The 15,743-nt window shown below is 43.2% G+C and overlaps 1 protein-coding gene across 1 annotated transcript in view; it reads left to right on the forward strand.

The window, feature by feature from the left end:
- pdlim1 (PDZ and LIM domain 1 (elfin)) overlaps positions 1–15,743 on the forward strand; it is a 92,338-nt gene that overhangs the window by 58,458 nt on the left and 18,137 nt on the right. Inside the window, exon 4 of the mRNA XM_059946264.1 lies at positions 12,603–12,799. Within this exon, the coding sequence (XP_059802247.1) occupies positions 12,603–12,799 (197 nt within the window). The remainder of the gene's footprint in view (positions 1–12,602; positions 12,800–15,743) is intronic.

The raw sequence follows: 15,743 nt of genomic DNA on the forward strand, positions 1-15,743 counted from the left end.
AAATGAGTAGCGCTTTCCTTGTGGGGTCTTCTATTCCTTCACTTTTAATCATCCTAAAGAACATCATGAAAACAGATCCATACTCTACACAAGCCTCCATACACCCTCCTCACCTGAGCAACAGGCCATTTATTTCTTTCTTCTATCACACTTGCTTAACTTCCCCTCATGCATCAGTTTTGTGTAGTTCAGTTTGCTCCTGATAAGAGCAAATTTTGCAGTTTCGTCCACTCTTGGGTCGAGATGGGTTTTTTCTTCCTTCCTCAGTGCTTGCCTTGCTAACTACTTTACTTTTCACAATGCCTACAGTGGCACAATCAAAATCAGGTTTGTTATCACTGACTTCAGTTGTGAAACCGGTTGTTTTGTGGCAGCAGCATGTTGCTAGGCATAAAAATCACCATGTTACAATAAATAGTGTAGAAGAGGAATAGTAGAGTAGAGTTTTTGGGTTCATGGACCATTCAGAAATCTGATAGCAGAGGGAAAGAAACTGTTCCTAACATATTCAGTGTGGGTCTTCAAGCTTCTGTACTTCCTCCCTGATGGTAGTAATGAGATGAGACTTATCCTGAATGGGGAGGGAGCTTAATACCTCTTGGCGAACCAGCTTTTAAAGATGTCCTCAATGGTGAGGAGGATTGTGCTCTTGATGGAGCTGACTGAGTCTTCAACCCACAGCTACCTCTTTTGATTCTAGGCATTGGTGCCTCCAGACCAGATGGTGTTGCATACAGTCAGAATGTTCTCCATTGTATATCTGTAGGAATGTGACAGCTTTTGGTGAATACCAAATTTCCACAAATTTGTAATGAAGTATAGCTGCTGGCGTGTCTTCTTCATGATTGCATCAATGTGTTGGCCCAGCTTAGTTCCTCTGAAATGTTGACACCCAGGAAGCAGCTCACCCTCTCCATTCCTGAACCTTCTTTGAGGACTGGTATGTGCTCTACTAAGTTCCCCTTCCTGAAAGCCACAGTCAATTCCTCGATCTTACTGGTGTTGAATATGAGATTGTTTTTGTGACACCGCTCAGCTAGTTGATCTGTCTCACTCCTGTATGCCTTCTCGTTGACATCTGAGATTCTTCTGACACAGTGGTGACCTCTTTGCTGTCTTCACCCTATCAACTCTATCATGATCTTTAAGTCAACTGGAGCTGAGAGCCCCAGCATGCTGAGTCTTTGCAGACTGAAGTTTTGGGTATCCTGCACTCTTTTTTTTAGTCCTCCTTCTAAGATGCGGATCTGAACAGCTCACATCACTGCACGTCCACTCTAACTGCAGTTCTACTGAAGTCCTTAGCTTTTAGGACCTCCTGCCTTCCTGTCCAGTGGTGAAGCCCAGTATTCTATCTAGTTTCTTCTGGGTCATCTGGTTTGCTGCCACATCCCAAAGTTGTGTCAGGAGACTGGAGAATGATGTGAATGAGACATGTGGATGGAGAATGAGATGGAGACATGTGAATGAAAATAAGCATCTCTTAGTGAATAGCTTACAGAGAAATAAATGGGGCAAGTGGAATTGCTCTGTAAGCCAACTTTAGTTTGTCTATGTTGTAAAGAAATAAATACCGCAAGCATCTGTCTATCCCTCAAACTGCAAAACAACAAATTTCACGAAATACGTCAGTGATAGTAAACCTAAGTCTGATTCTGCTTAACCCTTTCTCTACATTTTCTAAAATCATTCACAGGTCCATCCAAATGTATTTTAGTACAGACACTGTAGTTCGTAATTCTGAACCAATGGTATCGACTGCGCTCCCCTGTTTATAATTTATAGTGTGTCTGTACATCTGAAAGCATGCAAAAGAGATTCACCAGATGTCGCTTGAAAGGAGGACTTATAAGGAGAAGTTGGATAAACTGTAACATAGGAAGCTTAGGGGTGATTTTATAGAGGTTTATAAAATTATGAGGGCATAAATAAGGGAGGTGGTCAGAATATTTTTCCTAGGGCAGGAGAATCTAACACTAGAGGGTACAGGTTTCAGAGGAGTGGAGAGAAATTTCAAGATCTGAGGGGCAAGTTTTTCACACAGAGGATAGGTTGGTAATTTGGAACGAGCTGCCGTGGAAAGTGATGAATGCAGACACAATACTTAAAAGGAATTAGATAGGGGAATGAGGGCATATGTGATTAGTGTGGATAGGGACCATGGTTGTCATGGATGAGATGGGCTGAAGGGCCTTTTTTGCGCTGTACAACTCTATGATGAGATATAAAGAAGTGGTGAAGATTCCTTTGTACGGTGATGTTCAATACTACCTGGAGTAGTTAGGTTTGGCTGGTGGACCATAGAGAAAAAAGTGCTGATAAATGAAAACAATACCAGCATTTAAAGGGCAAAATCACAGGTCAGATTAACTTTCCTTAGAATTTTATATTAGCGAGAAAGAGGATGAGATGATGAAAATTTTCTGGTTGGAGAGATCCAAGGAAGCCAAGAGACCCCAAATAAGAGTGAACTTGGAGCATCTTTTACACAAAGGATGGCAGTCAAGTCAGGCTTTCAAACTGGTGAGAAAACGATTAGGTGAGGTGTGGGGTCCTCGTTGAGTAGAATGGAGTGGAGGAGGTGAATGGCCACCAGAGGCTGGCCAGTCTCTGGAAGTGCCAGTGCTTGCTCTTTAAATTTATCACTGTGCTTAGCTGCTGCTCAGGAATAAGACTACATTATAGCCACTACCTTTTGACAAGAGCAATGCTTTTTTTGTATTTTTTTTTCAAAAAGGCAATAGCTTTTGTCTTCCGGCAAGGAAGATGAGGTCACGATGAAGGCTTTTGCAATACAACAATGAATGTGAATTTTGTAATGTTCTGTCACATCCTCGAAATTCTGAATAGTTGCCAGCTACACAGTATCTTGGATCAGGTACAGGCAGGAGCAACCAAGCATTAACCCACTGTCTCTTTGCTTTGTTGCACTAACTTTGGGAATTGATCTGATAGTTTGGTGTCCCCGTGTTAGAGCAGCAGTGAATAGGTCTCCCCTGGGGTTATGTGTTTACATGTCCCCATGGGTAGGGTCTCAATTTTACCCCATCCACAGAGTGACGCACTGGCACTGAGGCACTCCACAGCATCCCACTGTTTCCGGGCCTTGAGTTTTGCTAGTCAAGGTTATTGGACAATTAGACAGCTCCTGGATGAATCCACACTTAAGGCATTCCCGGACCCGAGCCCAGGAGGCAGGGTATAATGGGGATAAAGTTGGTTAGTGAATTTGACATGGGGATGTGATCTGTCTTGGCTGTTTCAACAGCGACTGTGTGCCTTTATGCTCAGGTATAGCTTCCTGCTTTATCACTCATTTGTCCAAGTGCCCACACTGTGTCTTCGTGTTGCATGTGATGTCTCTTTGCCTGGTCTCAGGCTTGTAGTGAGGAGCACGGTGTGTGTGCACGTCTGCTCCTACCTGCCGTAGATGTGGGAAGGAATCCAGTTTGGATGGGTGTAATAAGCATGCATAATGTCCACAGACATATGCATTTTGAATATATTTGCTGATTAATTGGAGAGGGGAATGCATGGAAATTTGTGACTGCACTCCCTAGCCCCTCTGCCTGCATATGACTACGTGTCTGTTTGTGCACTTGTGTGTATGTATTTAAAGTTCAGTTTCCAATGTTTAAGGAAACAATGCTGAGTTTCCTTGTCAGATTTGGTTGTTTACCTTTTGTTTTGAAATGGTTTCCTTGGAAATATGACGAAGTTGTACATAGGTGTGATCTGGAACTGTGCTTAGAGGCATAGGCAATACTGATATCGTCAGCTTAAGACATGTGACTAGAGATTTTATGAGGAGCAGCTACAAGGGCTTAGCGCTGTACGTTTGTGTAATTGCCTTTGTTACTGCTGCGTTAGCAGAGGTTTGCGGATAAGGAGGCTGAGGGTTGTCCTGAGAGAAGTGTATAGGATTATGAGAGGCATAGATGGGGTCAATAGTCAGAATTTTTCTCACGTGGTATATGTAGCAAAAGCAAGAGGGAGAGAGGAGGTATTTTAGAGGGGACCTCAGAGGTAATTTTTTTTTACACAGAGTGCTTGATATTTAGAATGTGCTGACAGATTAGGCAATGGAGTTATGGAATTTAATAGAATCAATATATTTATGAAGCACTTAAATAGGCGAGGCATAGAAAGATACAAATCTAAACAGGATCAGGTTTATTTTCACTGAATTATAACATGAAAATTGTTCTTTTGTGGTGGTAGCACAGTACAAAGAGATAAAAATGAATATAAATCACAAAATAAGTAAAACAGGGGATCTCTCCCAATCTTCTCTTGACAATAACACTGTCCTCAACAATAATGGGCCATGAAGACACCTTGCAAAGGATGGAAACCTTCTTTTATCCCAGAACCACCTCTCTGCAAAGGCAGCTATCGACAAAATTAATATGGAGCATTAATGCACAGCACAGATCCTTCAACCCCTGATGTTGTGCCTACATTTTAACCTAGTCTAAGTGCAGTCTAGCTCTTCCTTCCTATATAGCCATCTGCCTTTAATATCATCCATGTGGCAAAGAGTGTCTTTAAATTGTCTCTATCACCACCCTTGGCAGCACTTACCACTCTGTTTTTAAAAAAAAACTAACTGCTGACATCTCCTTGTACTTTCCTCCAATCACCCTAAAATTAAGCTGCCTTTTATTAGCCATTCTGCACTGGGAAAACGTCTGGCTATCTACTTGATCTATTTCTCCTTATTACCTTGGGCTGCTCTATCAAGTCTCTGCTCATCCTCCTTTGGTCTGAAGAGAAAAGCCCTAGCTTGCTTAGCCTATCCACTCTCTAATCTGAGCAGCGTCCTGGCAAATCTCCTCCACACCCTCCACATCATGTTTAGTGACCAGGACGAAACACAGTACTCTAAGTGAGATCTAGCCCAGAGTTTTGTAGAGCTGCAGCATTGCCCCATAGCTCTGACTAATGTCTGCCAGCATATTTCTTAACAACCCTATGAACTTGCAGACAGACAGACGGACAGACATACTTTATTGATCCCGAGGGAAATTGGGTTTTGTTACAGCCGCACCAACCAAGAATAGTGTAGAAATATAGCAATATAAAACCATAAATAATTAAATAATAATAAGTTAATCATGCCAAGTAGAAATAAGTCCAGGACCAGCCTATTGGCTCAAGGTGTCTGACACTCCGAGGGAGGAGTTGTAAAGTTTGATGGCCATAGGCAGGAATGATTTCCTATGACACTCAGTGCTGCATCTCGGTGGAATGAGTCGCTGGCTGAATTTTCTCCTGTGCCTAACCAGTACATTATGGAGTGGATGGGAGTCATTGTCCAAGATGGCATGCAACTTGGACAGCATCCTCTTTTCAGACACCACAGTCAGAGAGTCCAGTTCCACCCCCACAACATCACTGGCCTTACGAATGAGTTTGTTGATTCTGTTAGTGTCTGCTACCCTCAGCCTGCTGCCCCAGCACACAACAGCAAACATGATAGCACTGGCCACCACAGACTCATAGAACATCCTCAGCATCGTCTGGCAGATGTTAAAGGACCTCAGTCTCCTCAGGAAGTAGAGACGGCTCTGATCCTTCTTGTAGACAGCTTCAATGTTCTTTGACCAGTCCAGTTTATTGTCAATTTGTATCCCTAGGTATCTGTAATCCTCCACCAGGTCCACACTGACCCCTTGGATGGAAACAGGGGTCACCGGTGCCTTAGCTTTCCTCAGGTCCACCACCAGCTCCTTAGTCTTTTTCACATTAAGCTGCAGATGATTATGCTCGCACCATGTGACAAAGTTTCCCACCGTAGCCCTGTACTCAGCCTTATCTCCCCCTGCTGATGCATCCAACTATGGCAGAATCATCAGAAAACTTCTGAAGATGGCAAGACTCTGTGCAGTAGTTAAAGTCCGAGGTGTAGATGGTGAAGAGAAAGGGAGACAGGACAGTCCCCTGTGGAGCCCCAGTGCTGCTGACCACTCTGTCTGACACACAGTGTTGCAAGCACACATACTGTGGTCTGCCAGTCAGGTAATCAATAATCCATGATGTCAGGGAAGCACCCACCTGCATCACTGTCAGCTTCTCACCCAGCAGAGCAGGACGGATGGTGTTGAACGCACTGGAGAAGTCAAAAAACATGACCCTCACAGTGCTCGCCGGTTTGTCCATGTGGGCGTAGACATAGTTCAGCAGGTAGACGATGGCATCCTCAACTCCTAGTTGGGGAATGACAACTTTGAGGGATCTGTGGATGTGGATCCCAAGATCCCTCTGTTCCTCAACTCTGCTAAAAATCCTCCCATTAATCCCATACTCTCCCTTCAAATTTGATCTTCCAACGTGAATCACTTTACTTTCTTCTTTGTTGAACTCCATCTGCCACTTCTCCGCCCAGCTCTGCATCCTGCCAAGTCCCACTGTAACCTACAGCAGTATTCTACTCTATCCACAACTCCACCAACACTTGCGTCATCCACAAACTTAATAACCCACCCTTCCACTTCCTCATCCAAGCCAGTTATAAAATTCACAAGAAGCGGGGGTCCCAGAATAAATCCCTGCAGAACACCACTGGTCACAGACCTCCAGGTAGAATGCACCCCATTACAACCACCCTCTGGCTTCTTTGGGCAAGTTAGTTCTGAATCCACAGAGCCAAGCTTCCTTGGATCCCATGCCTCCTAACTTTCTGAGTGAGGGAACATTATCAAACGCCTTACTAAAATCCATATGCAGCACTTCCACTGCTCTACCATCATCAATGTACTTTGTCACAACTTCAGGGAATTCAAAGCCAAGCTGATCAGACATTGCTTCTCCAAATGCTTGTAAATCCTGTCTCTAAGAATCCTCTCCAATACTTTGCCCACCACTGAAGTAAGATTCATTGGTTTATAATTCCCAGGGTTAATTCTACTTCTTTTCTTGAACATAGGAATTATATTTGCCACCCCCCCCCCCCCGCCAAACATCTGGTACTGCCTCTGTAACAAAGGTCATCACCAAGAGTGCAGCAATCTCTTCCTTCACTTCCTGTAGTACCCTGGGTTATATCCCCTCCAGCCCCAGGAACTTATTTATCCTCATGTTTTTCAAAAGTCCTCAAATACTAAACAAATTAAAGTCACTGGTGTGCCTTCTTCGTGATTGACTCAATGACAATGATAATTCCTCTGAGATGTTAATGCCCAGAAACTTGAAGCTGCTTACGATTTTCACCACAGAGCCCTAAATGAGGACTGGTGAATTCAGGAGAATTCAGAATTCCTCTTCCTGAAGTCCACAGTAAGTTCCTTGGATTTGCTGACATTGAGCGAGCTGTTGTAACGACACCAATCAACCAGCCAGTCTGTCTCATCCTTGTTTGCCTCATCACCATCAGAGATTCTGCCAGCAATAGTTGTGTCATCGGCAAATTTATAAATGCCGTTTGAGCTTTGCATAGCCATGCAGTCCCAACACAGGAATCCCAGACAAGAATTCTATTCCAGTTAGGTACCAGCGGTGCTCAAAATTCACTGTTTCGTGTGGATTTGCAACTCACGTCCATTCACTGATGGTAAACTGGATCCCAGTATAAATCCTGGACTTAACAATCTACCTCTTGAACCACCCACCGTCTGCCAACCCAAAACTTACTGTTCCATCTGCATGTCCTACCTTTGTTTATCAACCGTCTCAGGACTCAGAGATTCAGTGGGATGTGTGCGCGCACAAGGTGCAGCACTTTAAGTGAGAGGATTCCAGCCCCAGCCTCTGCTTGTTGACTAACAAAATACTGTAGTTTTCCATTATTCTGGCACCTGAGCGCCACCTGGTGACTCCTATTGAGTTGTGCAGGTGGAACTGGGTTTATTGCTCCTCCAAACAGTCCAGCAAAAACTCTTTTGTGGTAAAGCAACACCAGCTCTTCAAGAAGCGTGCTCTTCAGAAGCTGCTTAGAGGCTACATAGAATTTGTCCACTTTAAGTCCAACTTCAGATTCTAATCTGCCATAATTACTGTTTGTTTCTACTTCTGAATTGTGGTTTGCAGACAAACTGCACGTTCGCTTGCTGACGTCTCAGCGGCTAACCACTTTACTAATGTTGCAGAGACAGATAGGGAAATTAGCTATGATAAGGGTGTTATAGGCCAAAGAATGATATAGAGAGGTTCAGTGAGTGGATTGGTACTTGGCAGTGGGACATACAAATATGTCTATTTTGGCAGAAAAATAAGAATTCTTTGGTGAGAGACTGCAGAGCTATAAGACGTGGTGAGATCTAGATAATCCAGTGTATAATTTGGAAAAGGCCAATGTGCAGGAACAGTGAGAAATTTGGATCACAGACAAAACGCGCATTAGGGAATAGAAGGAAATGTATGCCAGGAGTAAAAAATTGAGATTGAACTTGTCCTTTGAGCTTTATAGGGGATGTAGGGAGAACTTGGGAAAGAAATTTTGGAGGACAAAAAGTGGCTCTGAAGATCAAAGAGAATCTCAAGACCTTTTTAAGTATATTAGAAATAAGAGGGTAGCCAAGGAAAGAGCAAATTGCCAAGGAGACAAAAGAGATCATCTTTACGTGGGGCTAGGGGATAAGATACTGAGAGATTGTGAATGCTGAGGGCCAGACCTCACTGTTTTAAAGCAAGCAGTCACCCATTTAAGACAGTTGAGCTTGTGGAACACTCTTCCTCAAACGGTGGTAAAACCAAAGGTAGATAGCAAGGAGGTGAATAAGGTCAGTGCTACATCTGAACATTCCTGATCTGATTAAATAATGGTACAGGCTTGAGGAGCCAAGCGGCCAACTCCTGCTCTGGACTTGTGTGTCGGTATGAATACCACAATGTGAAAGCATGTTGACGGCAGTCTGTCACACGACCCGACCCCTTGTCACAGAAAACAGGCTGATGTCCTGAAGGACTTTGATAGCAGCACTGACAATGTAGAAGTCTGGAGGATCAGAAGTTGGAAGAAGATGAAAGGATATTTCTTGGCACGTAGCTGTTCTATTTTTGCCTCTTCATGGCACACAAATTACAGAAATCGGTTTCCAAATCTTAATAATGTGTAAGAAAGCAATAAGAAAAAAAGTTTGTTCCGTTATTCCTTTAAATACAAGACTAGTAATTCTGATTCTGTTTGTGAGTGTGTTTTATTCCCATAAATACATAACCTCTGGTGATCCAACAAGTACTTGGAACATCCCCCTTAACTCTTGTTCTTCATTGATCTTGATCCCTTATCATCTCTCTCATTCTGGTATTCAACAGTTTTTTTTCATACACAATTTACAGAGCCATGAGTATGTGACTGTCATTCTGAGAATTGTTGCTCTTCCTCCTTGTGTCCATGGTACTGAGCCTCTCCTACTACAGGCCTCAAATCCTATTGCGCTCTCTGCTCTGACATCATCACCCCTGAAGTCTTTCCTCCATGTTTAATTTCCTATGGTTACACTTTGGCCCCAACACCTCCTGTGAACTTTACGTTCATTGCCTCCATTGCTGACAAGTCCTGGCTCCAATAATCACTTTGTATCCCTTATCACCATGTCCCACTGCTCTCTCTCTCAGCCTCAGCTCCATCTGTCCCTTTCTTTTTGAAATGCTTCCCAAGCCAAATACAAAGTCTACTTTAAGTTGCCTCTGTTCTCCATGAAAACATTTGCAGCTGTTGACCTGTTTGTTTGCTCAACTGGTTTCCTTCAAGTTTAATGGCTTTGCCCCAGAAATTCCTCTTGTCTCTCCCCTTCTCTTGCTGATCCCTGATTTATTCTTTGTCTTCATGCCTTCCTGTCTAAAACATTCTTGCTTTGGATACATTCAAACGTACAAATGCGGTGATGGTACATCTTCACCTCATATTATCCATAGTCCCCTCTAACAAATCTGCTCATCAATCCAGGATTATCCTCACAAGTACAGGTGACTGTTGCCCCATCCTCACCCAATTTTCTCCCACTATCATTACTGACTTGTCTTACAACCAGCCTTCCCGTTTGCTCCATTTCCCAGTCATACACATTTTCCTCAACTACCAATATCCCCTTGATCTCCATTCAAGATTTGCATGGTGCTCATGGATGACTTTACCCCTTTTATTTAGTTGACATTGGTGTGAATCCCTTCTCCTTTGGTGTCATTCTCTGCATTTCCTAGCGCTTGAAACATACTTTCCTTAAGTTTTTTTTTCTCACTTTCCTTTACATTCTCTCCCATTTACATTGTGCCTTCACCACACCCATTTTTCCATCCAGTCACGTCAACCTATCCACACCATTTCACCTACCTTAGCCATTTGCCAGCTGCCTCTGAGATCACAAGTATTGTCTCCTCTCTTTCAAATTCACTACCATCACTTCCCTCTGTATATGATCCAGCAGTGAATCCCTGTCCTTGCAGTCCTCACTTCTACCTCCTGTTTCCTTCCGGAGATTTGCTGAATCTCTCCGGCAGGTGTCTGAGTCTCTGCAGATACAGCATTGGCCATGTCCCCTCGTTCTCAAATGTTCCCTTTCCTTCTTGAGCCTCTAAGCCATTGCCTGGCACAGTGGACCCAATCTTCATTGTGTCAGCATTTACCCGAAGAATCTCAGCCACACCTTCTGTCCCATGTTCCTCCCTGTCTCTTCCATGAGCTACGAGCTTCAGCAGATTTTCCCACAGCTAGGGAAGTACGTCTATCACTCTCTCTTCACTTTATACTGCCGGTCTCTCAGTCCGCTGTCCACAGGATGATTTGGCGTTTGTGGCTGGTGGATCTGTTGTCACCTGCTTCGCCTCCTATCCTCCACTCTCAGTAAGTCTCAGCTGACCTGCTGATCACGTCCAATCTTACTCCAGGTCACGCTTCTTGCTCGCTCCTGGCTGAGATACTTTCACTTTGTTTCCTTCCACATTGGATTTCTGATCCTCCTCGTTGTCACTTTGTGATGGTTTTATTATTTCTGCACTTACCTTCAGCCACTTATACCCAGAGTACTGCAGTCTCTACCTCTCCCCAACTCTAAGACACCCCACCTTGTTGACCATGGTTTTGATCTTCCTGTCTTTGCTTTTGTGTGTTCCTTGCTCTTTTGTGAAATTATTGTATTTTAGCCACTATGCACATGGGATTTGCTGTAAACAGTAAGTTAATGTAGCTTTCACAAACCTGTTCTTTGCTGTGTATAGTGAGTTTATTGTTGGTTTACAGATCACTGACCTGCTTTAGCACTTACCTGGAATGAAGGGTACTGTATGAACATCTGTATTAGGGATGTGTAATCACTATTGGTACCCTGTTAATGACAGTAAACAAGGCAGCTGTTCACACTCCTACTCCACTAACCTTCCAGCCTCCATCTGCGGCTGGTATTGGTGAGGAGATCCGGGGATTGTTCCAGAAGTCTTTGAGGGTAACTCTAAGCTAACCTTTCCACTGGGGAAACGGGCAGGATTGAAACCCCAGCTGCTTTCCCAACACCTCCAGGTTAAGCCACCGAAGCAGAGGAGGGAGTATCAAGCAGCAAGTAAAAGCCATCCTTTCCACAGGATATATGTTGAAATTCGTCCCTTTCTGAGGGAGGTTAATGTATTGGTGGGCAGCTCTTTGGAAGAGCTGACCACGTAGATCCATGTTTCTTTCCTGTCGATCCCTGGCAAATTCCATTTTATTTGCTCTTTGAGTAATGGAGCAATACAACGTGGATACCGGCCCTTTGACTCAACCAGTTCATCCTGACCATGGTGCCCACTAAGCTAGTCCCAATTTCCTGCTTTTGGCCCATATCCCTCTAAGACAGGCATTCCCAACCTGGCTCCCTGGCTTATGGTATTGATCCATAGCATTAAAAAGGTTGGGAACCCCAGTTCCCTGCCACTCCGTGTACCACCCAAGTGCTGTTTAAATTCTACCGTTCTACTTGCATCAACAAATTCTCTGTCAGCATTTACTCTCCACCCTCTGCAAGGAAAAGTTGCTTTTCATCTTTGCCCCTTTTAAACCTTTTGCCTCCCCACCCTAATCTTTAAAGCGGCATTGCAGCGTAGTGGTTAGCAGAACGATTTACGGTACAGGCAACCCGGGTTCAATTCCCAGCACTGCCTGTAACGGGTTTGTATGTTCTTCCCTTGACCTGGTGCCTGGGTTTCCTTCCACAGTCCAAACGCTTCCCAGTTGGTAGGCTAATTGGTCATTGTAACTTGTCCCCTGATTAGGCTAGGGTTATATCAGGGGCGTTGCTCGAAGGGCCGGAAAGAGTTACTCCACGCTGTATTTCTACAAACAAATAAATAAATCTAATATTGGATTCCCTTCCTTTGGGGAATAAACTGCTAACATCCACTTGCAACATAATCTTCCAATCCCTGTACTCAGTGTTATGATAGATGAAGGCAAGCATATTAAACATTGTTTTCTACATTCTGTCTACCTGTGACACCACTTTCAACAAACTACGCACTTGTAGTCTACACCATAAGTAGTTTTACTACTATTGTGAAAGACAGAAGCCCCAGTGATTGGTAACAGTGAATGCACATCCCTAATGTTGTAGGTTTTGTAGTGCATGTTACTTGGCTGTCACCTCACGCGTGCATGTAGCCATATCTCTTTGTCCTTTTGACCTTGCATGCAGGAGGTTAAGCACATAGGAAGTGCTCATAACCGGAGCGCTAAGCCATTCTGTGCCACAGCCACGTCCAACTCATCTCCCAAAGTCATAACCTCACAGTACAACAGCCCAGCTGGCCTCTATTCTGCAACCAAGGTGGAGGAAGTCAACAGTGCCCTCGACTCCAAGGTGGCTTCCAGCAATGCTGAGCCAAGCAAGACGTAAGTACCACATAACGCTGGTGTTCCTCCGTGGGAGCCTGTGCCAAAATCAAATCTCGGCTTTGCGTTCAATGTTGATTGCTTACATGCTCTCTCTGCCCTTGTAATTGTGCATTTCCAGTTTCTCAGGGATCTGTTATTCAAAAGAATCAAGAGTCAATCTGAATTGGTATGAGATAACTCTGTGTAGGGGTTAGCCCCGGATTGACCAGAAGCTCAAGGAGAAACTCTGTCCGACAGGGCAGTGAGAAGAGAAGGGCTTACGATCAGTGGACTTGCTGGGAAGTATTTCATCCTCTGTCTGATTCACTCATAACTTAAAAAAAACTCTCTGAGCTTTCTCTTCGCAGGTTCTTCTGTTGGAGCCAGGCTTCCTGCACAAGCACAACTTGTGGCCGAAGTTGAACTTGCTTAACTTTAATTGATGTGCCAACTTTATGAAGGGTGAACAAGCTGTAACTTCGCTGTCTGTGTTTGTGCTTCCTTCTTCAGAGACCAGCTCAGTTTCAGCGCGCATTCAGTCTAGTAAATCCATCCGTTAGACGCACGTCCAGTGGTGGCAGGTGCACATTGTTGTTTTACCTCAGCTCAGTAAATATGACGAGGTGTCACAGTCCTGTAGCTAATGAGAAAGCATAATTTCAGGGCAAGTTTATAGTCTGTATTACCAGTTCAGAACCCTGCTCACTGATGAAGTGTGAGTCTATTATCTAGGTTAGCCAGAACTTTCCTTCTGGATTGTCTCCATCCAGGCAATGCAGATCCCAGATTTCAGCAACGTAGGCAAACTTTAGATCCATCTTTCCTTAGATAGTTGGATCTATAGAAGCCTCATTAATCTTGTGTGTCCTAATCTTCTTATTATTTATTCTTATTATTAATAAGTCTTATTTAATATATTATTAAATTCAATAATAAGAATTAATTTAATAATTGAATACGAATGCATGATTGCATATCAGACACAAAGTTATCACTTGATGCTATTAGGAGTTTCTTTGTCTTTGAAGACAGGCTGCATTGTCTTGCTTCTTAAATACATTGTTGTCACTAGGATTTCTGTTCTGGTGGATCTAGATTAGACATAACAAAACAGAGGGATGTCATAGAGGTGGCTATGTGTGACATTGTTCCACCCGGGAGTAGGGAAGATAGGGATGTTGATCGGTGCAGGTCATGAACTGTGTAACACTTGGGTGCACCCTTACTGGGCACAGGTCTGTTTACTACAGAACATTGGGATACATTATTGGTGGAGATAATTGTCTCCCAATATAACACTGGAATATAGTACTGGCTCCTGTAGAGCACTGTGGTACAGAATGTGTGAGACAGACCTGTCACTGTGTAGCTTTGTGTACAGTATGAATGGAGACGAGTCTTTTGGGGTACAATGCTAGTTGAGAGAGGTCAGCTACTCGGTATCACTGGGGTACAGTACTGGTTGGGACAGACCCGTTCACAGTTGTAACACCGGGATGAAGGCTTGGTAGGCCCAGTTTTTTATAGAATGGAATTGAGATAAGGTGATGGGACTTACCTATCACTGTTCTAATGGGGTACAAAGCTAGCAGGTACAGATTTATCACTGTAGCCATGGTGAGATAGTGGTGTGTGATGTATAACACCAGGGTATATTATTGATAATGGGTGAAATTTAAGGATTTGGCTTAACAACAACGTAAGCAAATACAGTGAGTTCCGGTTAATGGGGTCAATGGTTAATTGGGGTACAGCTCTTAAAGAACAAAACCCAGTTGAGAAAATAACCAGGATTCCCTCTGTTTATTTGGGATACCTTGTCGCTTAATTAAGGACCTCCATCACCCTGGACATGCGTTCTTCTCATTGCTACAACCAAGGAGAAGATACAGGAGGAGCCTGAAGACAAACTCTTGGCATTTCAGGAACAGCTTCTTCCCCTCTGCCATCATAATGGACAGTAAACCCATGAACATTACCTCAGTATTTTTTCCTCTCTTTTTTCACTACTTATTTGATGCACTTATTGATATTTAAAATTTTTATTACTATGTATTGCAACATACTGCTGCCACAAAACAAAAAACTTTCACGACATAAATGCCAGTGATATTAACCTAATTCGGGTTCATTGGGACAGAAGACTGCCGCTGAAGTTTCTAACTAGATTCAGTCATCTGCACTAGTGTGGCTGTCAAACACTACACTGTGCTCAGTTGAACAGTTTTTAAACAGCATCAGTTATGAGTGCTTGTGTTAAAAAAAAAAGTAGTGATTTTTGTCACTGATAGTTGGCAAGAAATAAGCAGTAAGATAATTTAGAATCATTTTACTCACTTCAACTTCAGGCATTCAGGCTTGGAGATGCCATAAACAGCCAGGAGTGAAATGAAAGGATTTCACTACCTTAACAAGTTGGGAACTATGAAGAATTTGAAGGTATCAACAATCATTTTGAATGTTACAATGAAAATGAAGATTTGGAAGGTGCAATCGTCGAAAGCATTGGCTAAAGGCAATCCACTATCTGCACTAGGTGTCGGCGCCAATTTTGTTCATTTTTACAGCCAGTCAGAAGAACGTGGCAGCATAGATTGAATGAACTCCTACTTTGATAACTAGCTACAGTTTTATAGTACTATGGTAGTATTGTTAGTGTTCTAATTTGTTCTATACTTCATTTAAATATCTAATTAGTTACTCAGTTAAATGGTATTTTGTCTGTTTTATATGTTTTAACTAGTTCCATAAAACTTCGTCTAATTGGGGCAGCTGCTTAGCAAAGCCAAAATGTACTTGTCCCGATGTGTCCCAATTAACCGGAATCCACTGTAGATGGATTGCTTATTGTCCTTGCATTAGTTACTGGAAAACCGGAAAAATCTCTTGGTTAGCAGCTAGGAAGCGGTTGGATGAGGGTTGGGAAATGGAGCCCAATAGTAGGGTATTATTAGATATTATA

The sequence above is a fragment of the Hypanus sabinus genome, chromosome 21 (genome assembly GCF_030144855.1).
Source record: "Hypanus sabinus isolate sHypSab1 chromosome 21, sHypSab1.hap1, whole genome shotgun sequence".
Lineage (NCBI taxonomy): Eukaryota > Metazoa > Chordata > Chondrichthyes > Myliobatiformes > Dasyatidae > Hypanus > Hypanus sabinus.